Raw genomic sequence first — 27,982 nt, forward strand, 5'->3', positions numbered from 1 at the left:
CAGTCACATCTCTGTGAGGCACAGACACGACTCACTAGTGTGTCACATCAGGTTATAACCTTTCAACAACACTGAAAAAATTAATATAAACACCTATCCTTTCCGAAAGAAGAAAAAAAGCTGAGGAAGATACAAAAAGTGCATTAATTTAACAGAATATAGATTTGGATGCAGGCGTAATTCTTGAGTACAGTCAATTTGTCATATGCCACTGTATAAACTAGTGTACATTACACATGTTGCAGCATACAGTTTTCCCTTTTTAATTATTAAACAGATAATGTAGTATACTGTATGTTTATTGAGCAGTTAAGAGATCAGGAGAGAAATGAATCCAAAATAGATGTTACACCTTTCTTGAATATTGAGAAAGATTCAGCAGTTTTGAGGGAAAGAGGGAGCTTATTCTACCGTCAGGCTTTTGAATTTGGACTATTGTTCGTGGTACCTCCAGGTGGCTAGAGTTGGGTGCCTGTAGCAGTCTGGTTGGACCATAGCAAGCAAACAGGTCTTAAAGATATTTGGAAATTGGATCCGTTGATGGTTTTGTAGGCCTTAACCAGAGTCTTGAACTTGATACGGGCAGATACAGGAAGTCAGTGCAGAGAGGCAAAGAGGGTGATACATGGGAATGCTTTGGCAGATCAAGCATAACTCAAGCCGCTCTCCTAATCAGAAATCTCTGATCTCATGATACTGCGCAGAGCCACCACCTGCTCGCTTGACCCAATCCCATCGTCACTCCTACAGAACATTTCCCCGCAACTCTCCACCTTCACCTCTAAGATCATCAACTCCTCGCTCTCCTCTGGCTGTTTCCCAGCTGCCTTCAAAACCACTCTAATTTCACCTCTGTTAAAAAAACCCTCCCTGGATCCCAATCTGGTTGAAAATTACAAACTGGTCTCTCTCCTCTATCCTTCCTGTCTAAAACCCTAGAGCAGGCGGCCTATGATCAACTGTCTGATTTCCTCACCCGGAACCATCTCCTCAATGGTTATCAGTCTTCTGGCAGTGTCTGATGCTCTCCAAGCCACTAGAGCCGCCTTCCTCTCCTCGGGTCCCTATCCTCCTTGATCTGTCTGCAGCATTCGACACAGTCAACCACCGGATTCTACTCTCCTCTCTTAACCAGCTTGGGATCAAAGGTGGGGCACTAAAATGGTTTGAGTCCTACCTATCTGACAGATCCTATCAAGTGGTCTGGCGAAGCTCTCGTTCTTCTCCTCTGCCTCTCTCAACCGGTGTCCCACAGGGCTTGATATTGGGTTCCCTTCTTTTCTCGAGCTACACCTCCTCCCTTGGTCCAGTCATAACCTCCCATGGATTCAAATACCACTGACATGCTGATGATACTCAGCTCTTCCTTGCCTTTCCACCAGGTTCGTCAGACATCTCCATACGCATTGCTGCCTGCCTGCCAGACATCTCTTTGTGGATGTCTGATCACCACCTCCAACTCAACCTCTCCAAAACAGAGATTCTTTACCTCCCAGCTGGCCCGTCCTCCTTTCACAATCTATCGATCAAACTGGACATCTCACTCATTTTGCCTGCTTCCTTGGCTAAGAGTCTGGGAGTAACAATTGACGCGAGTCTGTCTTTCTCTCAGCACATCGAAGCCACAACCTGTTCGTGCAGATACATCCTGCATAATATTCATAGGATCCATTCCTATCTCTCAACTGACTCTGCCCAACTAATTGTCCAGGCCATGGTGATTTCCTGTCTGGACTACTGCAACTCTCTCCTGTGTGGCCTTCCTGCTACTGCCATCAAACCTCTGCAGCTTCTACAAAATACTGCTGCACGTGTTGTGTTTGATTTGCCAAAGCGTTCCCACGTATCTTCTCATTTCCCTGCACTGGCTTCCTATAGCTGCCCGAATCAAATCAAGACCCTGGTTATTGTCTACAAATGCATCAGTAGAACTGCTCCCAGTTATTTACAGGTCTTGGTCAACCGCTACACCCCAACTAGGTCCCTTTGCTCATCTGCTCACTTGGTGGTCCCGCGCACCAAAGGTAAAGGTTCTCGGTTTTGGCTCTTTTGTGGTGGAACGACCTTCCCCTCTCACTCAGAATTGCAGGAACTCTGTCTACATTCAAGAAGGGTCTGAAAACTCACTTTTTCAGACCCATTTCGCCCAAAATTTCACCAGCTCATGTACGGTGTAAATGTTCATGCATTGTAACTTCATGAGCATCACCAGATAAAGCCTTTATTCAGCCACTACACCAGCATTGTTTTTGCTTGCTTGTGTATCTTATAATATTATTATTAAAAGAAAAAAATTTTGGTTGAAGGGTATGAGGATTTGTCTGTCCTGTGTTTTATGCACCTACTTGAACAATGAACCTTGGTGCAGCAAGTGGTAGGCAACAAACTAGGTTTACTTGAGTCACATGTTTGCAACCATGTCTCTTTCTCTTAATGTAATGCATAAAGTGTACTTTGCTGAGATGTACGTCACTTTGGAAAAAAGCATCTGCTAAATGAATAAATGTAAATGTAAATGTAAACTCATGCAAAAGCATTCCGTATCAGCTGGAGAGGGTTGTTGGGGGACTCTAGACAAGAGAGAACTGTGTTTTCTCATTTGCTTAGACTACTCTATACACTGTGACTTTCTTTAGCATCACTGACACCAAACAATTTTATTATGTAGTGATGATGATGATGATGAGCAGTGTTTTGCATGCAGTGTTCTCTTTGCTCTTGCTGTACAACCATGGGGCAAAATGTTGTCAAATGTCAATGCTTATGTACAATAAACTTTAAAAGAATGTAACAAAATAATTGGTTTTTGTGGAACTAAGTGTGAAACTAAGTGGCAAATTATTTAAATGGGCTGTACTTTGGGCAGCCTTTAAATAATTCCACCCCTGAAATTGATGTGTTGTTTGCATACAGCATAAAATTATTATTTATTCTTAAAAAAATTATAATATTTGGCTTCTATGGCATGAAGTGTATTTTAAAAAATCAAAAAACATCAGCTCTTAGCCACTTTCTGATTCAAAAGGAGAATTAGAGACACAAAGTAACATTGTAGAAAAGTCTGCTTCTTAATTCCCTGTCCTTCACCAGGAGGACATGCTTAACAGGGGTTCGTCAAGCTGGGCTCTTGGACAGAGCAGGCAAATGAACCTTAAAGAAACATTTCCACTTCTTATACTCACAACCACCAGTGCCATCACAGCCCAATTAGTTTACTCACATCTTGTTTGCTCTTCAAGAAATTATGAGTCTGCTGTGGAAACCAGCATTTTAAGGTTCTTATGTGATATAGTTCAAGTTAAGAGAGAGACTTCAAGAGTTGTTAGAGGGACTAAAGATCATTCACCTTACGTCCTCTCCCAGGGTTTTCTCTGTTTCACGTTATTTAATTTTGCTGGCACTTTTCTCCAAAGCAATTCACAACATTGAGATACTTACAGTTATTTACCCATTTGTACCACTGGGTAATTTTTACCAGAGTAATTTTTAGGGTAAGTACCTTGCTCAAGGATATTACTGCTAGCAGTGAGACTCAAGTCTACAATGTTTAGGTCCGAATGCAGCAGCTTTAACCGGTATGCTGCCCACTGTTCTCTGTTTGTGCCCAGAGAAAGTTTTATTCTTAAATAAAACACCCTAGCATAATTCTATAAAGTGCACAAATCTTAAATGAACTGATGGCCTTCACAAAAAAAAAAAATAAATAAAAAAATCAGTTTTGTATTGTGAAATACACAATAGTTAATTATGTTGGTGAGCTCTTGCACAAATTGATGCTCAGTGAACTGACTGCCGACAGCTTTGAACATCACCCTAAGTTTGGGATGATGCTATTTCCAGCCACCAGGAGGCACAGGAGCTCAAAGTTGAAAAAAAAAGTAGCCATGACCTACATTTACATTTAATTTACATTTATTCATTTAGCAGATGCTTTTCTCCAAAGTGACGTATATCTCATAGAAAATACAATTTGAGTTGGATGAGGACGAGTACCCTACCTTCACTGTGCTGTTTGGCCTTAATGATGGTGCATAGCCTATGATAGGTCCACGTCTAGTGCTGGACTGTCTGGTCTCCTGCTCAGTATGCCCCAGCTTGTCCTAGCCATCCCAGTGCTTGGCCAGCTGTGCACAGCAATGCCATCACTATGTCCATCTGACCTGAGCTGGCAGGAGGACCTGGAGCTGCACTCCAAAGACAAAGTAACTGATTGGGCCTGTCCAACCAATGATGGGATGATGTCCGCCAGCCAGAGCTCATAGTATTCCTCCCTAACCCATATCCTGTTCAACTAATGGTTGTGGAAGTGCTGGGAGGAATCAAGACATTTTTGACCCTGTTTTCAGCCACCAAGGAGACAGAATGATCTGTAGAACTGGAGAAGGAGAGAGGCCAAGTGTGGGGGCTCACCCCTTGACAGCTCCGTTCTTTGTGCTGTTCTAAATTTTGACAGTGGGGTCATAAATGTGGGCAGACACCTGCAGGTGAGCTTAAATGATTGAAGATGGAGTCGGGTACATAAGATCCCATTGGCCAATGGACTGCCTCAATGATTACTGCACAGTGCTGTTTTTGTATGGAATAGCTGTCACCTTTACCTTTAGCTCTAGAGTCCCAAGGTAGGACAGAGTGGCAGTACAGAGAGTGAGCAGGCAAGAGGCAGAATCAAGGCATGGCACCATTTCCAGGACCCTGCCAAGTTCCTGTTAATGAAGACCAGTTGCCTCTAAACAAACAATTAAGACAATTTACAAAATAAATCAGCTGGTGTGAAAGTGGAAGGGAGACATATGGGGGCCAAGGAGACTGGGAGTACATGAAGGGAGAGTACTGCTCCCTATTCCCAATGTTTTGTACAACTTTATCTCTATTAGTGTACAGTATTTTGTTTGGGTACTGATATTGGTTTTCAGTATTCTATTTTTAGTTCGCCTATTTATTAGAAACTTATTTTTGTTAGGACCCCTGCTGTCCTCTGCCTCAGTTCTGCTGCAATTGCAGTCTGCATTATGCAGTTGTTGAAGACAAATGAATTTTGATAATTATGCAGTCACAGATATAATTCAATGCGATGGACTGACATTCCATCCAGGACAAGCCCTGCTCGGCCTGGTGTACTGTACTTCCAAGATAGGCTCCAGGCCACCATGACCCTGACTTGGACAAGTTAAGGAAAGTGAATAACTGCATGAGTTACAATTTGTCGAAGTTTATTGCAGTCATTTGTAACACACTGTATTTTTATGACTATACTTGCACATTTAATATGAAATCATAACTAAATGATTTTAAAGAATTCTAATTATTATGGTTCATGTAAATTTTTAATTAAAATAACAAATGAATAGCTAACACAAGGCAGTAGCACAAAATGACTTTATAGTGCTGTGGTTGACCCCTGTAACGTTACAGTTCTGTGTTCCCTCTCGTCATTCTCTTTTTACCTTAATATTCAAAAAATATTATTTTAATACAAGTATTATAACTTAATACAAGTGCTCTATTAATTTGAATACTGTTTAAATATGACACAGAAACAGACAATAATTTTTTTATTAAATAAAATGTACATGCAATTTACAGTATCTGGAAACTTCTGAAAACATCACAAAAATCCATTTAACTTAGATTATTGATATATTTAAGGAGAAATGTAGATAGAATCCATGCAGAATAAAATAAACTGCAATATATTTGACTATGGGTTTTGTGGAAATGTTAAAATATTAAACAAAACAATTACGGGATAAAAATGAAATAAGGTGAAATCTAGTGCTGTGACTCATGGCTAGAAAATGTAAGAGCAGATTTAACTGCAGCGTGGTGTCAGGCTTGCATATTCTTACTTTACCGCATGCAACCCTGACCCTCTTTCTGTGGGTTTTCAGCTCTTAGCCATGAGCGATGAGTTACTTTTCCAGTGAAAACCAGTTCTCCTGCGCATGTGAACAACAATTGGTGATGGCCTGTAGAAAGACGTGTTTTCCTAATTCATTTCAAACTGCATTATAAGCTGTGTACTTGTATTACTTTTGTTTAGATTTCCTTACTATATGGTGAAGTGATGTGGGTCCCTTTGCAAATGAATAAATATACAAAATTCTGCATCTTCACCATTCATAGCACAGTATGTCTCTGGAAGGAAAAACATGAATGATATCAGATAGAGATATATTTTTGTTTCCCTGAACTCTTGCAACCTGAAAACGAAAAGGAACCCCTCAGTTTCCACTCTTCCTGACCTCTCTGTGTATGAGAGCCAGGCCACCCGTCATATAGGAGGCGTCACGAGTTGGTGAGCTATTCGTGCTACTCAGAACTAGACATAGACGCAGTGCTTACATCAGGCAATGCTGTACTGTAGAGATTTCTCACAGTTTTATCGAGATTGAAACATGAAATTGTCATTTCCATTGATAATTTCCATTTTCTTTAGATTTCTGACACTGGAAAAAGAGTAACCTCCACTGCATGAGGTATATAGTGGGCAGCTGAACAACAGATGCAGTTTGCATGAAGAACACTGAGAAAACCACAATGCAAAAATAGGTTAAATGTATGGCTTTGGACTCCACTTGCCACCTGGGGGTCTTGATTGTTCTGCGATTCCTGTGTGATCAAGCATAGCCAAACTAGAGGTTCTTTTCTCCTCTCTATGAGGTGAAGCTGCTTTGTTGATTGCTGGATGCATGTTTTCATAGATTGGATTTTCTAGAGACGAATGAGAAAAAGGAGACATACTTGATTAAGGGCCCATTTCATGACACATTGCTGACTTAAGGTTATCACTGACCGCTGGTTCAGTTTCAGGCTTACGACTCTGAAAAAAACAGTTTGCTCCTTGAAGAGAAGTTGACATGGCGGACACACGTCTCTTCTCAGCATGTGACATCGGTCTCCGAGGCACAGACACGTACTTCTGCTGCTATCTTGTCATCTGCGACTCTCAGCACTTAACCGCACACCCACCTGCACTGACAACACGGTCTACAGTCTGGGGGCTGCATAGGAAGCCCTCTGGCCACGAAAGATCAGCCTTCATTTCAGTTGACATTCTGCAGAACTTGTTTTTCATTCTTTGAGTAAGAAAATTTGTGTCCCCACTGTCAGTCACTGCTCTAAAATCTGTCACACATACAGTTGTACCATGTGCTAATTTAGAGGGTTGAAAGTAGAGAAATGTGACTACACTTCCTACTAATACAGCAAGTAATTTTAAGCATTTATATTAACATTTATGTGAAGTAAATCTTTATATATACATTTATGTAATGGAAATGTTTATATATATCTCAAAAAAAGATTACTAGGAAGGTGATCAGGAATCTTGGATATTCGGATAAAGTTATATGCAGCTATTCGTGTGATGAACGTTGGTTCATTTGGTGGAAAGAAAGGAACTGCAGTTAAGAATCACACATCTGCATCTAAGTGTCTCTTCCCGCTAATGTAATGAATACATTGTATTTTCTATGAGATGTACAGCACTTTGGAGAAAAGTGTCTGATAAATGAATAAATGTAAGCAGAAAATCCAAAAAAACAATTTAGTTTACATCTAATGAACATTTAAACATCTGGAATGAAAGAAATAAACATCAGTCATTTTAATGTCCCGCAGTCCTGGGTTTGTCTCCTCCCCCTCCAGCATTACGCCCTGTGTTGCCAGGTTAGGCTCCGGCTCCCCGCGACCCCATATGGGACAAGCGGTTTCAGATGATATGTGATGTTTAAAGTTCATACCCTCTTCTGCAATCTGGTTGGTGGTTTTCTTTTCATTACTTCTGCAGTGAAGTCCAGTATCCAAGAATTTTTGTGTCTCACAGTACCTTAGGCTTTTCTTTCTGTAATTCAGTATGGTTTGCGTCTAACTAGATGTACAGTATCACACTTTTACCTGAACTGTGGCTTTTTCTCCTGTAAATGACCCAGATGCCCACTGTGAACACAGCCAGCAAGATAATTCCAGATGGCACCGCAATGAAGAGCAACCACCTTCCACTCCATGTGGGAACAGTCTGGGAGATATTGGGGGCTATTGATGTGGAACAAAATGAAAAGAAAAGACAAAAGATGGAACTTTAACCGGATAATTAGACTATGGTTCCATGACTCCTCTTAAATCTGCAAATTGAAAAACTTGGAATTATTCAAATGACAAGATTAATGAAATTACAAGATGCAAAACTTCATATAAACAATTTCAACTAAATGATCATTGAAGTTATTTCCTTGTATAGTAATTGAGACTATTCTGCATATTAGGATATCAGACTTATTATGTACTTCAAGATATACTTAATTTACTTGAATCTGTATCGTAATAAGGAATAAATAATAAATAATCGATGTAAATTACTGAGCAGGCTGGAAATATTTGCTAACTTGGCAAATAAAGTGAATACAGTATCTGAAAGGACAATGAATTCATGACTTGAATTAAACTTGATTCTCTCAATTTCCATTAAACTTTGTTCAGTTTTGAGTTGCTCTCTCATAGTGGAAACAGGATGTGTTAATTTAGGGTTTTGCCTCTAGCACAGATTTGTGTCCTGCATGTAGTGCATAGTTATATGTTGTAACAGCACTACAAAAAAAATAAGACACATTCTGACCTGCAGTTTGGAAAGTTGCAAAAGTATCATTGCCCTCTGTAACAAAAGTAAATGCACCAAAGTTAAAATATTGCATTGGGTATATATATATATATGTGTGTGTGTATATATATATATATGCATATATATGTATGTGTATATCATGGTTCCGTGACTTCCTCTTACATCTGCAATTTGAAAAAATTTGGAATCAATCAGATTACAAGATTAATAAGATTACAAGATGCAAAACTTCACATAAACAACTTTACTCCCAATGTACTTGAATTAAATTTGATGCTCTCAATTTCCATTAAACTTTGTTCAGTTTTGTGTTGTTCTCTCATAGTGGAAACAGGATGTGCTAATTCAGGGTTTTGCCTCTAGCACAGATTTGGGTCTTGCATGTAGTGCATAGTTACTTGTTATAACAGTAAAAATAACAGACACATTCTGACCTGCAGTGTGGAAAGTTGCAAAAGTATCATTGCCCTCTGTAACAGAAGTAAATGCACCAAAGTTAAAACATTGCATTTGTATTTAGTGAATTAAGTACAATTACATTTTATATATGTCTATATATACATATTATATATCTGTGTGTGTGTGTGTGCGTGTGCGTGTGTGTGTGTATATGTGTGAGTTTTTTTCTTTGGTTGCTGTACCATCATGGTACTTAATGTTCTTCATTTAAAAGACAAAAATTAATATTTTTATATTTATATTTCATGAGTATTTCACAACAATTTGTGCATGCACATTCTGATATATTCCTTCAATCTGAGGATATTCCAAGAGATTTCATGGGATTAAAGTGTGGGACTTGTGATTTTAACAAGATTTTGAAAAAGAGGACATGATTACAATAATGCCCATTCTAAAAAAAGAGAGGAAGAAGAAATCCAGAAAACAATATCGTAAAGCATATTCCACTATATATGTACTTACCAGCAAACCATATCATACCATAAAAGTTTTAGTAACATGATGGAATATATACTTTATGTGTACATGTAGTGTGTGAGTGACAAAGAGAGTGTACTCCACTGGAGTATGGATGAGTGACCCATTGTAAGTAGTGTATCTAGCAGTGTAAGTCACCTTGGTGAATAAGGTGTGTGGGCTGATGACACTGCATAGAGTTCATTGGAAGTCGCTTTGGAGAAAAGCATCTGCTAAATAAATAAATGTAATGTAAACTACAGTTTACATGCACAGTTCCTCACAGAAGCTGATGCAAGAGGTCACGGTATCGGTAAACTCAGTAAATGTAAATGTATTCCTGAATGTTTGTATATATGTAAATTTATGTGACTAGTGGTTGTTGACAATGGATTTATATATGGATATATATGCATTATTGTTGTATATTAAAATGAATAAACATGGATAATGAGATCATTAAGTTGGGTGATGAAGTCTATACCTCATTCATAGCAAATTATAAAAGCTTTGCCAGCAAAACCAATTTCTGCTTTCTTTTCTCTCCATCCTGTAACTGTTGGATGTTGTTTTGAGGTGACCCTTTGTTTGTACTTACTGATGATAAGCTGTGCTCCACGGCTGCAGAAATGACAAAGTTCTGGAATCTCCACAGTGACACGGCAGTAGTACCAGCCACTGTAATTGTATCCAACATCTTTTACTGTTAGCAGGGACAGGGTTTTTTCAGTCACTTGGTAAACATGCTGGTCTTTCCTCGATGCCCCTGTCTGATCGGTTGGAGTCTGACTGGAGAGCTCGAAGCCCTGGCAGTGTTTATCAGTGCTTTGGTTCAGGAGCCAGTTGACCCTGAATCTCTCTGCCCCATTTGGCAGCGTGAAAGTGCAGTTGAAACTTGGAGAAGATCCAATAAATGCTTCCTGATGCTCCAAGTGAAGGTGTGCATCTGCTCCTTCACAGATAGCATCCACAAATTCAGTCCCGGGTGCTAAAAAGTCATTGGTGCAGAGTAATCAGTACATGAGAAAGAAGCACAGGCATATAGAATTCAAGTGACTAGAGCAATAGAAATGGTGTCATTAATGGGGTTTTCTGTGCTGTAATTTTCAATACTGTATGAGTCATCAAAGAACACCAAGTTGTGTTGAAGTCATCTACCAAAAAATGCAGTTGCCAGCATGTTTTGCTCTTCAGTTGTGCTTAGTGTCCTAATTGCAAGCAAAGCAAATGCAATTATTAATTGTGTTTATTTCCTCATTACTGTAATTTAACTGTACGGTAATTTACCAATTTGTTTGTCCCATTGCAATAGTGTGCAAATTTCACCATATGTCACCACAAAGCATTGATGAATTGCTCTTGGGTTATTATGGTAATTAGAACATCCCAAAAATGTAAGAATAAAACACAAAAATGCAAAACCATAATTACTAAAGCTTGCCAATACTTGACAGTGTCTAAAATGCGCAGAGAAAGAAAAGCTAGAAGAATTTTATCATGTAGAAACAGTATTCAAGTGTATCCAAATGTATGTAAAATATTACTTTAAATAAGAAAAAACTAAATTGCCATTTCTAATATTTCCATTAACACCCAGCATTCTGAAAACCATTGACTCTTTATAATTTTGCCTTTTTTAGCATAATTAAGGTTGCCCTTACCTGTTAACAGCATTAGATGTGCTGTTATGCACCAGACCTCCATTGCAATGGTTCTAAAAGGAGACTAGTAGGTTGGCTTTCTTTGTTCTTACTGTTTTTGCTGATACAGATCAAAAGAATGAGTGCAAAAGGGTGGTTTGGTAAGCAGGTAGTCTGCGGGTAGATAGGAGGGGCTTGACATAAAGTGACGTTAAAAAGCAGATGGGGGTATGTGAGTTGCAATGTGTTGTCTCAACTGTATAAGCAATAAAGCAGAGATAATTTGTGTCATCTGTCAACCTATTTTTGTCAGCAGATAAATATTATCTCGTAATACAAAGCATGGTTCTGCCAGATTAGATTAGTTTTTCACTTTGTGTTTTTGTTTGGTTTCATTCAGTGTGATTCAGAGGAGTTTGAGGAACTTTTAAGAGCATTCATTGAATGTGTGACCCTGTAAAGGTTATGGCAGGGGACAGCTGCTAGTGTGGTGGTTAGCACTGCTGCCTTTGGACTCAACAATTGCAAGTTTGCTTCCTACCACTGGTTGCAGTACCCTTGAGCAAGGCACTTACCCTAAACTACTCCAGTAAAGAAAAATTACCCAACTGTATAAATTGGTAAATAATTACAAGTACTAAAACACTGTCAGTTGCTTTGAAGAAAAGTGTCAGCTAAATAAATAAATGTAAATATTATGGACAGAGCGGCTGTCAGGGGTCTGTTACAAACCAGTCACTGCTGCATTCAGACCACAGTGCTGCTGGAATGGTTTTAGTTCCAGTTGTAGTTAGTACCATAACTTTTGATAGACACTCAGAATTGCAGGAAAGAAACAGTGCATGCATTCTACACTTCAGACATGTAATTGATGTTTTTGTTCCTCAGGAAGTGAAACATTTTGCTCAGTACAGTTTTATGTTCCATTATTTTTTCTCATATCCCCATTTGTCTGGAAATTGTGGGAAAAAAAACACTGGCTTTTAGAGAGTATATGTGAGAACTTTCTTCATGGCTTTTTCTTTTAGGCTGCCTAAAAATGTGTCCTACTCATCTTTTCAGTGGTTTCACATTGTAAACATGTAGCCCTTTCCACTGTTCCAAAACTCCTCATATGTGAAAACACTTGCAGCGGCTATTTTAAGGCTTTTTCAGCAGTTTTTTTTTTTACTTCAAGGTCCTTGTGTATCTTACTGTCTTACTTCTTGTAAAAACAAAAATTAATTTACTGTCACATCTGCTGCTGTGTTTGATATTTTCATGTTTACTTTGTCTTAACCCGTGTCCCACAATATGAAGTGTTTCCCACAGATCTGAGTCATTGCCGTAGACTGAAAGGGCACGAAATGATTTCCTCACCCAGACCACAGTTGAGAACTTTTTAGTTTCAGGAAAAAGTAGAAAAATAAAGATGAATCTCATCCAGTTCTGGTTTTTCCTGTCACAGAGTTTTCAGCTACACATTTTTCCTCACTAATTGTAAGTTATTGTAGAAGAATACCTGACCACATCACGCCACCATTTTGTTGCGTCACACAGAACGGCTTAAGTTGTTTGTGACAGAAGAAATTAAGAGACACATGAAGAGAGCGACAGAGCTGATGTACAACAGGTAAAGCTGTCAGTTGTTATTCTTCCAGTAATTTGTAATCTGATCAAGTTTTGGAAATTAACATGCAACACCTAAACGAGTGTACAAGGGATACCAGGTTTGATCAGAAGTCTACCTGGATGTAAGCTGAGGCCTGATGACCTATTTTGGTCACCTGGGCAAGGATGTCTGATGATGAATGATGATGATGAATCCAGGTTTATTGCAAGAGGCAGGCAAGGAGAAGGAGGAAATATCAGCCAAGTGTACCATCTATATATTAGTAAATAAATAAATAAATGTCCATGTAAATCTACCCTCACTAATAGGCCAGAAGACATTTGCATTCACATTTATCCATATATTTCTCCAAAGCAACGTGCAACTCAGAGAAAACAAAAGTGTATTTAACAACAGACAGACAGGCAGAGATGCAAAGAGCTAAGTGGGGTAGAGATAAAGTGGTGAAGACACTTCTGACCATTAACCAGTAAAAAGTGAAAACGCAAGCAAGAATCTTTCAAATAAAATTAATCAAATTTCTACCAACATCAATTGTTCAGAAGAAACGCTCTGTTCCAAAGATATATATATATAGTTTGAATGTTTATAGCTCATGTTGTGCAGTGATCTGTTCATCTGACACCAGGGATATTGGATATTGGATTCTTGTACGAATATGCATTCTGCATTCTGTATTGCTAGGTGGTGTCACTTCTTACTCCTGTGGCATGAAAAGAAGTTGTTCCACTGCATATGCTGGTATAGTTAAGACTATCAGTGCATATTTCCGTTTTACATGCAACAGAAGTATGGTTCTGATGACGGTACACCACCCTTCAGTTTAGAGCAGAGGGGAGCTGTAAAAATAAAACACTAAAACCCACATGAGAGTAGCAGCCAAGTACAAACTTTATTAAAAACAAAATTCATATAAATACAAAATCACTTTGTTGGAAAAGCAGTATCTTCTTTCCCCACAATAGTAAAACCCTAAAAGGTTGGGTTGCAGCAAATATTTGGTATAAATTTAAGTTTTGACATGATAGGCACTACACAGTTCACGCAGGTTCACCAAAGGGATATAGTAGAATTGACACCACACACAGGTGATTTACACATGAAAGACAGTGAAAAAAAAAACTGCTCCTTGAACCAAGTTAGCAGACCTAGTAAAGAGTGGAGGAGCATACACTTGGCCAATTCACAACCAGGTGCAGAAAAAATAGACAATCAATAACAACACAAAAGGAGTGAATAAAACTAGCCAGTGACTCACATTTAACCGACTCCGTCAGCAGAGCAACCAAGCTGACTGGCTTATTATGATCGTATGTTTAAAATTGGAGCAGTCTAAGGAGCTTTACTGAAAAGTAAAAATATTTTCAAGTTCCAGTGTTCTGTCTCCCTATGTAAGCTTTAATTAATCCTAAAATTAAAACATTTACATTTATTCAGTTAGCAGACGCTTTTCTCCAAAGCGATGTACACACACACGCACACGCACACACACGCACACACACACACTGTCTGAAACCACTTGTCCCAAGCGACACGGGGCGCAAGGCTGGAGGGGAGGAGACACACCCAGGACGGGACACCAGTCTGTCATAAGGCATTGCAAGCAGGGCTCGAACCCCGGCCCACCAGAAAGCACTACCCGGCCAAGCCCACTGTGCTGCTGCACCCCCAAGCGACATACATCTCATAGAAAATATAATTTGTGCATTAATTTAGCAGAAAGAGACATAGCTGCAGATGTGTGACTCTTAAATATAGCTAGCTTCCTTCATCACTTGCACCACCGTTCATCACACATGTAGCTGCATAAATCTTTATCAGAATATCTCCGTGCAGAGAAATGAGTAAGGGAGATACGTACGAATGCTTTGACAAGTCAAACACGACTCGGGCAGAAGCATTCTGTATCAGCTGTAGAGGTCTGATGGCAGTAGCAGGAAGGCCAGACGAGAGAGATGCAGTAGTCCAGACAGGATGTCACCATGGCACAGGCAAGTAGTTGGACAGAGTCTGTTGTGAGATAAGGACAGATCCTGAGGATGTTATGCAGAATGTATCTGCAGGTCCAGGTTGTGACTTCGATGTGCTGAGAGAAAGATAGACTTGAGTCAACCATCACTCCCAGAGCCTTAGCCAAGGATGTAGGCGAAATGAATGAGTTGTCCCGTTTGATTGAGAGATCATGACAGGAAGACAGGCCAAGGATAGGGAGCTCCGCCAGACCACTTTGTAGAATCTGTCAGATAGTTAGGACTCAAACCATCTTAGTACTGTTCCTTTGATCCCAAGCTGACTAAGAAAGGAGAGTAGAATCTGGTGACTGACAGTGTCGAACGCTGCAGACAGGTCAAAGAGGATGAGGACTGAGGAGAGGGAGGCCACTCTGGCTGACTGGAGAGCATCAGACACTGCCAGAAGCGCCGTTTCTGTGGAGTGACCAACTTTGAATCCAGACTGATATCCATCGAAGAGATGGATCTGTGTGAGGAATTCAGAAAGTTGATCACAGGCTGCTTGTTCCAGAGTTTTAGACAGAAAAGAGAGGAGGGAGACTGGCATATAGTTTCGGATCGAGTTAGGATGCAGAGAAGGTTTCTTTGCCAGAGGTGAAATTAGAGCAGTTTTGAAGGCAGATGGGAAGCAGCCAGAGGAGAGCGAAGAGTTGATGATCTTAGGGATGAAGGTGGAGAGTTGCGGGGAGATGGTCTGCAGGAGTGAAGATGGGATCAGATCTAGCGAGCAGGTGGTGGGTCGGTATGATATCAGGAGGTCGGAGACTTCAGATTCTGAGAGTGGCTTGAATTCAGACAGCACGTCTTCGCAGGGAAATCTAGGGTGAACAGAGCAGGGTGATGCCGAGAACTTGTCCGTGATTGCTTTGACTTTGTCTCTGAAAAACAAAGCAAAGTCAGCAGTGAGAGAAGAAGGAGGAAGGGGTGGCTGAAGACACAGTAGGGATGAGAAGGTGACGAAGAGTCTGTAGTTTTTAAGTTGCAGACTGTATTTTGTTGTGGAAGAAGGTTATTTTAGCTGAGGACACAGCAGAGTGAAAAGTAGTTAGGAGTTGTTTGTAGACATCCAGGTCCATGCGAGTCTTGGATTTACGCCATTGTTGCTCTGCAACCTGGAGTTTGGTCCTGTTCGTACGTAATGTATCAGTCAGCTATAGGGTGGTACTGGGGCATGCTAGTATTGAAGATAATGGAAAGAGAGAGTCAAGAGAAGAAGATAGAGCAGAGAGGAAAATGTTAGTAGCTAGTAGCCTTTCTCACTGCAGACTAGCAGTTCCAGAGTCCCATGGAGAAAAGTGAAGCAGGATGAAGGGTTTGACAGATGAGGATAAACTAGGTTGCTGTAGCAGCGGGAGCGTCTGAGTCTCCAGTGCTGGTGTTGTCGCACAGTTCGGTTACCGTAGATAACTTTGATGTTTGACATATTTGATGCATATGCTCCCACTTGGAACACGACGGTGATGGCAGACTTCACATGGCGGAGGCCTCTGGTGAACTCCCGCAGATAGACTCCCTTGTCTTTGCACCAAGAGACTGCCACTATGGGTTACCAGCAGGTATTTCAACCAGGCTAATTCACATCAGCTGAGTCCTAATCGAAATCGAAACTACTCCCATAGTGGAAACCAAAACAAACAGATGCCATTTTCATCGAGTCGACAGAGACATGCCCACTCCACTAAACGGGACACAGTATTTTTACCTTTACACGTACCCTAACAAACCCCAAATTCACGTAAATAAGTAAATAAATAAAACTGACAACTGCACCAACACACAACCGATTGCTTGCATCTAATTGTACAACTACACGACTAGAATGCACATCGGGATACAGCACGAGTAACAAATAAACGTACCATAATCACAACTAACTGCAATGACGACGTCCACGCCCGCATCATAGTCAACAGCACCTGACACCAATCAAGCACCAGACACCAATCAGTACACACACCCTTCAAAGACCCCCCTCAGTTCCCATTCCCTTGTGAAATCTCACTGAGACAACCATTCCACCTGTGCTATGTCCTGTTCTCCCTCATCCCTTGCTTCCTGTCTCCGTTCCTTGGCTTCAGACCCTTTGCCTCGTCCCCTGACCACGTCCATGGATCACCGCTCTCATTCTGGATGCCGATCGACCAACTCTTCGTCCGTCCCCGACTACGAGAACTCGCCCGATTCCTTGCTTCCTGATGACCGATCCACGTGACACTCTGAATTTGTGTGATGCACTTCCTTAAAATATTCAACAGACTGGTGCAAAACTAGCATAAAATTCTCATAGGCTACATATACACTAGTGTATTGTGTATTCTAAATTTCACACTCATGTTATGAGGTGCAGATTAACTGACGTAGTCTTAAAATAGAAATAATCCAGACAGTCGTGTAGGTTTGATAATCCACAGTCTGTTGCTATGTGGACAAGAACAAAAAGATAGGGCTGGTTAATATCAGGATAGCTACTGGCATCGTGGTTGGAGTGGCTGGCTTTGGCTCCAAGGGTTGCTGGTTTAATCTCCGCCTCTGACTGTAGTGCCCTTGAGCAAGGTGCTTGCCCTGCAATTGCTCCAGTACCTTCACCTGGCTGTGTGCCTGGGTACCTAGTTGTGGCCCTGCAATGAACTGGCACTCCTTCCAGGGTCTGTCCCTCCACCCCTTCAGCCTTGCACCCAATGTCTCCGGCATAGGCTCTGGCTCTCCGTGACACTGCTAGAGACAAGCAGTTCCTGAAATTGGTTAGTTTGGATTTCAAGACAGAGGATGAGTGGGTGAAATAAATGTTGATGATGTCCCAGAAATACTCAGTCGAAGTTGCATTGATTCGTAAAATTGAAAAATTTATAAATCAAAAACAATATTCCATGTAGAATTAAAAATTACACAAGTATATGAGTGTGTGATGACATTATCAAAACTGATAGTATATATTACTGTGAAAAGAAATTGTACTCTTTGGAGTGGCTCTCCAAACAAAGATTTATTCCAGTGTTTGACAAAATTACACCACAAATACACATTCTCCACTGAAGACCCTTTTTAGTCTGGGAGTTTGCTTTATCTATGTCTGGAAAACCAGCCCCTCATCATGTACTATATGTAGAAAACAAACATCTTCAATAAAATTAGTAATTCCTAAATAAATAAATAAATAAACATTAATTCTACCATCAGCCATATATTTCTCTGCTCCTGCTCTTCCATCAATACGAATCGAATGTAGAGCAGTTCTGTCCACAAAATATTTTTAAAAGCTGCTTTGCACACATTTCTTATTTTCTGATTAACAAACACTATTAGAAAACTGTGATCTATTATATTAAAATTAAAAATTTATTTGCACTTTCTATTCAATTTTGTTCCTAAGGTTTACTCGAAATTTGAGGAGTTAAATTTAGCACTGGAGGCCCGTTGTCAATCTAACTACATTTCCCAGCAGGCCCGGCGCGCACGCGCAGAAGTTACAGTATCCGGTGGCTCCGGAGCAGTGATGCTACGTAAACGGACAGCATCAGTACCACCCTGGGTGAACTCGGAGGGAACAGAGGGGAGGCGGACGGACCGCGAACGCGCCTCACGGAACCGCTAAGACTGCGGCACCGACACCGCCGGCCACGAATATGGCAGAACAGAAGGTAAGAAGCGAAGAGCAGACTGAGGGACGACGAGTACGACACGACAGGGCTGGCTGCTTGACTCACTCACTGCAGACAAAAGAAAGAAGAAGGAGAGACTGAGAGAGGGAGGGGCTGATCACATTGATAGTCACCTGCAGAGACACGTTCAGGTGTGTGTGACAGGGAAAGGGACCGTCACTGCATTCCAGCGCAGTGTTGGGGTCATTGCAGTCACAGCCTGTCACACCCAGTCCTGTCCTGTGTGAACCCTCCTCCCCCAGGTCTCCACACACACGCACACACACCCATCTCTGTCCAGAACCGCGGCCATGAGATCCATCACACTGCAGTGCTGTGGTGGCTACCCGCCCTTCGATGAGCGAGTCTGTCCCTTGCTGTCCTGTCCCCTTCCAGGGAGTGGCCCTCTGTATGCAGCTGGAGTTCCCATTTGTCTTCTTTCCCAGGCACATTTCCTCCGTACAGTGACAGGGTTTCCACATTAGACAGGTCATCTTCATTTGTGTAGCGCAGGTCTGTATGTCTGTGGCCTGTGGCCACTTCCCGTGTGATTGGCTGGCAGTTAGACACCTTTTGAAAACCTTTTGTAGACCCCCCTCGTCAGATTTCTATGGTCACAGTGGCCATACAGACGGAAGTGGATTAACCTTAGTGAATCTTCTCCTCTTATTCACAGAGATTGTCTCACATCAGTAATATATACCTGATTTTTGGTATTTCGGAAAATTTCTGATGTGCCAGTGATGTGAGTAAAGTAGATCTAGTCATCTTCAAACAACATGGGCAATTTTACCTTTTTGAAAAAGTAGTTTGCTCAAGTGTACTCTTATGCTCCTGTTTAAAAGGAAACAGTACTTAATTTGTTTAATCAATCAACTTAATCAATAATGTACGAAAGCAATTGAAGATGCATATTTGTGATGTATTTGGGGTCTCTGTCCGCTGTATGTAACATGGATCTTGTGTACCCTGAAATTTATTCACAGGTCTTATTCCACATGCTATCAGTGTTTCTAAAATGTGGTTAAACTTTATAGTGAACTGTCAAACTGTACTAGAGTTAAAAAAACTGAGTTTTAAGTAATTGTATTTACATACTGCCACAGTAAAACACCTTAACGCTCTGTGACCTTTCTTTTGCCCAACTTTCTGTTTAGGCCTTCAGGCTCTCTCTGATGTCATATATGTGGTGTGATCTTGTCCTTCACTGCTGCAGGGTTTTAGTGTGCATTATGAGGAAAATAAGGAACGGCTTGATTCTTTTTGTTGCGTGTTTCTTTTGGCTTGAAAATAATGTCCAGATTTTAAATGCATCTTTTTTGACATTTTCTATTTGTAACAATAACAAATGAGTTTGATGTCAGTAAGAGTGAGTTGTTTACACTTCTGCTCTGGCACGTGTGACTTCGCCTCAGGAATCGCTAAGGAAGATCTGCACCACCCTGGCTCTGAAGAATGAGGAGATCCAGAATTTCATCTGCTTTCTCAAACAGAGCCTGCAGAATGTGGAGGTACTGAGAGCATCGAACACACAGTCTGACACGGACCTTCCTATGTGGACCACCGAGGTCCATATGCATTTACTCAGTGGTCGACTGTTGTCTCGCGTGTTCTGTAAGGAAGCTCAGATAAGTATAACGCTGACTGGTACTGGCTGAGGGAAAGACACACACGTGGTGTGAACACATCTGTCTTTGAAAACTGGCTCAAAAGCAAGTTTGTTAATTTTCCACTCTTGGCGACTGCCAGGTAAATGCCAGCCGAGTTCAGGAGGACCTGGAAGGGGAGTTCAGCTCTCTGCACGCAGTTCTGGACGAGATGAAGGACAGCATGGTGACTCGCATCAAACAGGAGAAAGCCGGTCGTGTTTATGAGCTGCAGGTCTGTGCCCTGTGTGTCTGTGTGATAACTGGCCTGTGGACACTGAATCTGGGTAGAAACCGTTTTTGGGCTGTCAGAATTAGTGTCCATCCAAGGCTTGTCTGGGAAATCAGAATGTAAGATTTTATGAAAACTGGAGCATGTGGGAGCCTAGCATCATATTCTATGTACTAGATAGAGCTATAGATACATGAATAGGTGACCCTACATTACCCTTAGTTTGTGACTGTGAGTGAATGTGTGTGCGTGTGCCCTGCAACTTGGACATGTGTTCTGTCCAGGGTGTACCCTGACTTGCACCCTCTGCCACCTGGGATTATCTCAGGATCACCATGACTCCAGCTGGATAAGAAGTTTCTGAACACTGATGGAATTGTTTTTGTCGATGGCATCAGTTATACTCGCTGTCTTTGTGTATTCCGCTTAATTTCCTTGTGAGATCTCAAAGAAAGAGCAGGTTGATAAACTTGAAAATCCAGTGGGTATGTGGCTGTTTCGTAGGGTCACTCCGTGTTCACTTGGTGACACTGATTAAACAGAGCCTGTTTCTCCCTTCACCTTTGACCCCCTGTCAGAATCAGCTGAGTGCGTGCACCAAAGCCCTGGAGAGCTCCGAGGAGCTGCTGGAGATGGCCAACCAGACGCTGTGCTCCTCGGAGACAGGTGGCTTCAGCCAGGTAGTCTGTCCTCGTACGCATAACACATGACTCACATAACAGACTCATATTGGCTGATGAACAAAAGTTAGGTAATTAAAAATAGTAATTTCCACTTATAACTACATTTGCTGCAGTGTTCTCATGCTTATTATTCAAATACAGTATTGCATCGTTTTGCTGTATCAAAATAGTAGCAGGTGCACTAGTTCAGTATTAGTGAACATCCTGTCAAATTTGTAAGGGTGGCAAAATGCACAACAATCTCCAGCCTTCTCATTGCAGATTTTGTTTGCTGTTTGTGAAAAATGACAAATTATTATTAGAATTTGAAGTGTTTTGCATTAATTTCTCGTACCTTTTGCAGTGTTTGTATCCAGTATGGGAGACTAGTGTAGGTTTTTGCAATGAGGCTCTTAAACTCAATGCTTTCTTGATTCCTTATCCTTGTCTTCTCCCTCCTGTTCCCTTTCTTCCCTTTTTCCCTCATTTCCTTGCTTACAGGCTGCCAAAGACATAAAGGATAGGTATAGTATTGATGATTCCCGTAGCTTAAATACACACCCATCATTTGTGAACTGATGTGTGGCTATAAAATTCCATATATGCACGTATAGTGTTTAATAAAAGGAATTATGCCTCTGTCCAGTCTTGCTTTGCAAACCTCTTCTCTCTTGATCTCTACCATCATTTCTTCAGAGGGTGTTTTTATTTCCACTCTCTTTATGTTGACAAGAAGATGATATAAATGAAGTAATACATTTTACATGTCTTTTACAGGTGTTGCCAGGGACATGTACTGTAGTTCTTCTTTCCCTGCCAAGTGTTCTGTGGTGTGTTTGACGGTGTGTCTCTTTCGTAAGTTTGATTTTTTTTTTTTTTTTTTTTTTTTTCCCCCGTACCGTTGCGCGCAGTGTGACCATGGCTCCAGCCTTCCGCCTCAGCCTCAAGCCCAAGGCCAGTGACAGCATGAGCCACATGATGGTGGACTTCACCCAGGAGAGGAACATGCTGATGGGCATCAAGTTCCTTCCAGGTCAAGGAGTACCAAAGCCCCCCCTTTTGTTTCTTAAAAATCAGGATGTAACTCTTATGTTTTTATCGTGTTTTACAGTATCTATTGTTTTATCATCGGGCATTTTTCATCACTCAAGAATTCAATTAAAGATTAGGAAAAAAATGCTGAGAAAATCCTAAATGAATTTGATTTTTATTACTATGTAACAAACCTCTGTCTTCTCTGTCTCATACACACATACACTTACACACACTCTTTCCTTCCAGTGCAGCGATTAGGAAGATACTGGCACTGGTGGGGTTGGAGGACACAGTTGATGGTCGCTCACTCCAATCCTTTCACTCTCTCTCACTTTGCTCTCTTCAGTGCCTGTCACTCCGGAGATACTGGTGTCTGAGTGCCAGGTGTGTGACAACACCATCACAGTGGTCTGGATGCTGCCTGAGCCCGACTCCAAAATTGACCACTACATCCTGGAGCATCGGCGGACCAATCATGAGGGCCCCCCACGTGCCAGGGAGGAGTACCCTTGGATGGTGGTGGAGGGGATCCGTCAGAGCGAATACACCCTCACAGGTAACTCCACTGTGCAACAGCCAGCTTGTGCTTCCAGAAAAACCCAGATTAACACAGTCAGTCTGTTAACAACGTGGCATAGATACCTCATATTCAGTGAATGAGCTCTGTAGAAGTTCTAAGTTACTGATGGAATATCGGGACTGTGTTCCGGGCAAATACTAAGTGTCTATGATTTATATAAATAATATCAGATGAGTTTTATAACTATGATATGTTGGGAAATGTAAGACTTTTATAAATAAATTGTACAGTAAATTGATTAATTATATTAATATAATATGTATTTTTGTGCTGAATTCATTCTATAAGAACAGAGCCCAGAAAGATGTACCACGCAGGCTGCATGATGGGGGAAAAAAGTCCTTTTGTGATCAGCTATGGTCAAGCATTCTTGTCTTAAATTCAGTATTAGTTAATTTCACGACTGCAGTTAATATGAATTTATTGAAAAGAGTTGTGTAATGCAAAATATGTGTAGGTTTCCCCTCACACTTTGCCACCACTTCCTGCTTAGCAGTAATGAAGTGTGGTGTTAAACGTGTCAAACCACGAAACCCAAGTAATCTGCAGTGAAGATGACTGATGAACATTGTAATACAGCTGATTCTCACAAAATACATTGAACACTTTAATCAGATGAACACACTCCAGATTCACACACAACACCAACAGGAGTTCCAAAGTTAACACAATATGTTGCACTGATTTGAAAACTCCTGTTGGTGTGGTACTGGCTTCAGCTCAACACCTCCACAGCCACAATAAAGCTACTCATGTCCTTCTCAGAAATGTGTGAGTGTCATTCTGTGGTTTGCAGGGCTCCGCTTTGACACCCGCTTCATGACTTTCCGCGTGAAGGCATGCAACAAGGCCGTAGCGGGAGAGTTCTCGGAGCCCGTAACCTTGGAAACGCCAGGTGGGCCTTCTGTTTACCTGGATGGGGTGGATTGTGATGGGGGCGACTGCATGGGGAAGCTGAGTGAGCAGCTTTGTTACCAGACAGGAGGATGAGTGATCATCTGGGATGAGGAGCTGTGTGAACTGCACATGGCAAACCCTCAGGACTCAGGCTACGCTGGAGTGAAAAAATACGTGACAGAATGTGTGTGTCTCTCTCAGCCTTCCACTTCAAGCTGGATGCTAGTTCCGCGCACCAAAACCTGCGTGTGGAGGACCTCGCTGTTGAGTGGGACAGCAGCGGTGGGAAGGTCCAGGAGATGCGCAAGGAGAAAAACCGAACCAACTCGCCAATGAACTCCCCTGCAAGGTGCACATGGATGGAGGGTTTTACCGTGATTGTGTGTCTGTGTCCTCATTCTCTTCAACTCTGCCTGCCTTCCTTTCTGTCTCGTTATCTTCATTACATTCATACTTCCAATGGCCGCCTTGTTAACCTTATATTATTTTTGACTCCCGACATTTGGTTGTAAGGTCTAACGATATTTGCTCCATCTGCTGTACAATAACATTGTATTTCTTGTTGTCTTAGTGTTTGTTAGTTACCGTGTTTTATTTACAAAAACGTTTTATTTACAGAATGTTTCATTGGTTTCAAAGCGTTTGCTAAATGAATAAATGTAACGTAATTTATGATTCCATTACTTTATTTACAACGGCTATCAAGTGAAAACATGACCACAGATGCTCCTCAACTAACGATGGGGTTACGTTCCGATAAACCCATCTTAAGTGGAAAAATCGTAAGTCGAAAAAGAATATGATACAAGAAATACAAAGAATTACAAAGAATACAGTTTTGTCTCCAGAATAATTGCTTTCCTCTTTTTTCTTCTCCCCAGAAGCAGGAGACACACATGTGTGTTTAGTAGAGATGATGGGATGCGAAAACACAAAATAGAAAAAAAAAACGCTTTGGATGCTGTGGCTCACTTCTGTCGCCCAGCATCGGGAGAGAGTATCGTACCGCATATCGCAAGTGCGGAAACAGATCGAAATTCAAAATTTGAAGGACGGATTCAACCGAACGCATATCGCTATCGTAACTTCGGAAAATCATAAGTCAAACCATCGTAAGTAGAGGAGCATCTGTATTCTATTAGTGCAGAAAGAACAAGAAGAAGACAGTGGTGCAGCACGAAAAAGTACTGATAATACTGATATTTCTAGTATTATTTTTAAATATTGGTCTTAGCATGAATAATGTTAAATGTATGAAAAAGTCTAACAAAACCCTATTATATAATGTGGCATTCATGCATATTATTTTTACATCATTATGATTTATATAATAGAATGTAAGGAAATTTTTGAATTACAATTTAGGATGATTTTGTCAGAATGGAACCACGTCTTAAGCTGAGAACTACTTGTATTTAGCAGACACTTTTCTTCAGATCAACTTACCATTACTTATCCATTTATATATGAGGATAATTTTTACTGTAGCAAGTCACGGAAGTATCTTGATCAAGGTTACTACAGCAGGAGGTGGTCTTTAAACTGCGTCCTTCGAATTCACGGTGGCAGCTCTAAACGTAATCCATACTGAATCCATCTTTAAATTCCACCTTGCCTGCTGATGTTATGCTCAGCGTATAACTTTTCATTTTTTTATTTCCGTATCTTAATGTGAGCTTCATGAAAGGATGGAGCACACATGATGTGTACATAAGTATAACTCTGATCTTTTTCCCAGGAATGCAGTGATGTCCCCAAAGAGAGCGCCCTCCACACGAGTGGGTCGTGACCGGTTCACAGCTGAGTCCTACACAGTTCTAGGTGAGGAACAGCAGGTCCGCCCAGCTCAAGGAGAGCTTTGAACCACTTAGCTTTTAGCACGAGCAAGAACTCTTTGTCTTTCTGTCAGAGGCCCATCAGAACCCATAAAATTCACACTTCCTTGCCTGTCCTGCCCCGATAACCAGGCGACACGATGATCGACGCGGGCCAGCAGTACTGGGAGGTACGCTTCGACAAGGAGAGCAAGGCGTTTGCGGCAGGCGTGGCCCTGCGCACGCTGGGGCGCTTCGACCAGCTGGGCAAGAGCAGTGCCTCCTGGTGCCTCCATCTCAACAACTGGCTGCAGCAGAGCCTCACCGCCAAGCACAACAACAAGGCCCGCACACTGGACTGCCCCATCCCAGACCGTATCGGCGTCTACTGCAACTTTGACGAGGGTGAGGAGACCTTGCACTTCGTAGCACCACTCCAGAATATATGGCATTCAACAGACAACCATGTGCTTCGCTACCGTTTTGTTGCACGCTTCTAGGCTCAAGTCCATTGCAGGAGTACGTCATGAGGACAGGTGAAGGAAATTTTTTTGGACTTCTTCCTACAGGAAGAGACAGCAGGTAGCAGGAGGCAGCATGGGGTGCAGTGATTTGAGCTGCTGCTGTAGTTTGTGATTCAGAGGTCGGAGGTTTAAATTCCACCTCTGGCTGCAGTACCACTGAGGAAAATACTTCCCCTCAATTGATACAGTGAAAATTACTCAGTGGTATAGATTGGTAAATCATTGTAAGTTACTTTAAAATTGTAATGTTCTGTGGAGAAAAGCATCAGCTAAAGGAATAAAACCATTTAGGTTTACATAGTTCCCTTGGTCTGCACTGTTGCTGCTCACACTGACCCCAAAGGAAGGAATCTCTCCCTCATGCTGCTTTTACTACATTTGCTTTTCAGGAATACTGTCCTTCTATAATGCCAGAACCAAGCAGCTGTTGCACACCTTCAGAACCAAGTTCCAGCAGCCTGTAGTTCCAGCCTTCATGGTGAGGAGCAACACAGTGGCTTGAAGTCCGCAAAGCTCCACTAGAACGCACCCGTGTGCAGTGCCATGTTGTCTATGACAAGCGGGCTTTCTCAGCAGGTCCCATGTCTCCCCCTGCAGGTGTGGAATGGCAGCTTCTCGGTGCACACAGGCCTGCAGGTTCCCAGCATGGTGCAGAGTGGCCAGAGGAGGAACAGCGCCACCAGCAGCTCAAACGCTAGCCTCACCTAGTCCAGTGGTTGTGGCTGGAACCACAACTGTTGCGGAGCTTCGCCCTGCCTGGGCCCTTCCCTGTTCCCAGTGGACAGAGCTGTCGCGGCTCGGTGGTGTCCTTCCCCCACCCACCTATCACCCAGAACTGTTAACCAGCTCTCGCTAGTGTTTGCATCCAATACCTTTGGGGAGGGTGGAAGTTTCATTTCATTGCAGACTCCTTGTGCCTTTCAGCTTCTGGAAACAAGAAATGGTCAAGTGCAAAAGATGCACATATATACAGTACATATAACTGAAGACAGTTACTAAAATTACATTAATACATGAGAATCAAATGTCAGGACAAGAAAACCTGGTTCAAAATGACTGATCTTACTTTTTCATGGCTTCTCACACTTTTGAATTGGGAAAAAAAACAGTAATATTTAACAATTGCAAGTATGCAGAATTTGAATGCTTGGAATTATAAAACAGGTTTTAAAATCTTAAGCACTTTGGTTATGATAATTTTTTGAGTCCAGCAGAAGTGAGAAGGGAGCACAATGCTGTACCAGTAGTCACAAAGTAATCAGTGTAAATTGCTTGTTCTAGAAAGTGTTTAGACTCAGCATCGCGAGCACCAGTGTTACCCGTCACAGGAAAGTTGGGTGAGTGGGTGAGTGGGATGGAGGGCTGAGGGGGTCGCGGTCACACAGCAGCACGTTTGAGCCTCTACATTTCTGGTATCCTAAGCTGGGTATTGTGGAGCTTCAGACCAAGCAGGATAGGAGTGTACCGTACTGTGTACCCTCAGTCAGCCGTCTGAGCCCACTTACATCACCCACTGTCTCTCTGTTCTCAGTTTCCATGTGGAATGTGAAGAGCAAAGGTGCTATTGTTTGAACTGTACAACAGAAGGGTTGTGGCAGGGGGGAGGGCTGGGGTGTTTCCATGGTAACTGCTAATATACATATTTTAACTACTGTCAGCAATGCTTTAAAGCTTCCAAAGTAGGATTTTAAACTTGATTTCATGAAGATAACCTTGTAAATGGTTTGATTTTTCCACTCAGTCTGTTGCACTGTGCAAATAAAGTCACAGTAAGACAGTAAGTCCTCACTGCTACCCTGTTTAACTTTGTAAAGACAAATAAACAGCAACAAGGACAGTTTGATAGCATTGCACCAACACAGTATTGCAGTTTGTTACCATGACACTGTACATATGGACATATCATGAAGGATAACACTTATGCTTAAGAGACCATATAAGAGGCACTCAGACAAAGTAGGTAGAATCTCATATATGGGAATAAAAAAATAGTAAAAATACAATAAATTGACTTAAAAGCTACTTTACTTCAGGAGTACATAACACTTCTCATTTCTTTGACAATATAAAGTGGTCAATTGTTTGGCATTTCTAGGAAATCAGAAGACATAAGTAGACACAACTTGTAACTAATGGCACACACAGACAAGAATGG

The 27,982-nt window shown here is 41.5% G+C and overlaps 2 protein-coding genes across 4 annotated transcripts; one reads left to right on the plus strand and one right to left on the minus strand.

Annotated features, from left to right (window-relative positions):
- Positions 1–5,707: 5,707 nt before the first annotated feature.
- On the minus strand, positions 5,708–11,290 carry LOC108919916 (uncharacterized). Of its 3 annotated transcripts, XM_018728316.1 has the most exons (6): positions 11,197–11,290; positions 10,134–10,523; positions 9,052–9,087; positions 8,615–8,650; positions 7,897–8,034; positions 5,708–6,711 (listed from the first exon to the last, which is right to left on the minus strand). In XM_018728316.1, exons 1-6 carry the CDS (start codon positions 11,237–11,239, stop codon positions 6,551–6,553), a joined length of 804 nt encoding a protein of 267 aa, XP_018583832.1. In that variant the 5' UTR covers positions 11,240–11,290; the 3' UTR covers positions 5,708–6,550. The 3 variants fall into 3 exon arrangements, with proteins under 3 accessions (XP_018583832.1, XP_018583833.1, XP_018583834.1); XM_018728317.1 differs by lacking the exon at positions 8,615–8,650; XM_018728318.1 differs by lacking the exons at positions 8,615–8,650; positions 9,052–9,087.
- Positions 11,291–18,287: 6,997 nt separating this feature from the next.
- fsd1 (fibronectin type III and SPRY domain containing 1) lies at positions 18,288–27,970 on the plus strand. The gene is made up of 13 exons (XM_018728371.2): positions 18,288–18,437; positions 19,853–19,948; positions 20,187–20,318; positions 20,894–20,995; positions 21,479–21,501; positions 21,889–22,010; positions 22,359–22,568; positions 23,389–23,487; positions 23,691–23,838; positions 25,228–25,310; positions 25,457–25,708; positions 26,217–26,305; positions 26,425–27,970. The coding sequence occupies exons 1-13, from the start codon at positions 18,423–18,425 to the stop codon at positions 26,533–26,535; spliced, it is 1,482 nt and encodes a 493-aa protein (XP_018583887.1). The 5' UTR covers positions 18,288–18,422; the 3' UTR covers positions 26,536–27,970.
- Positions 27,971–27,982: the final 12 nt, after the last annotated feature.

This window comes from Scleropages formosus, chromosome 9 (genome assembly GCF_900964775.1).
Source record: "Scleropages formosus chromosome 9, fSclFor1.1, whole genome shotgun sequence".
Classification (NCBI taxonomy): Eukaryota; Metazoa; Chordata; class Actinopteri; order Osteoglossiformes; family Osteoglossidae; genus Scleropages; species Scleropages formosus.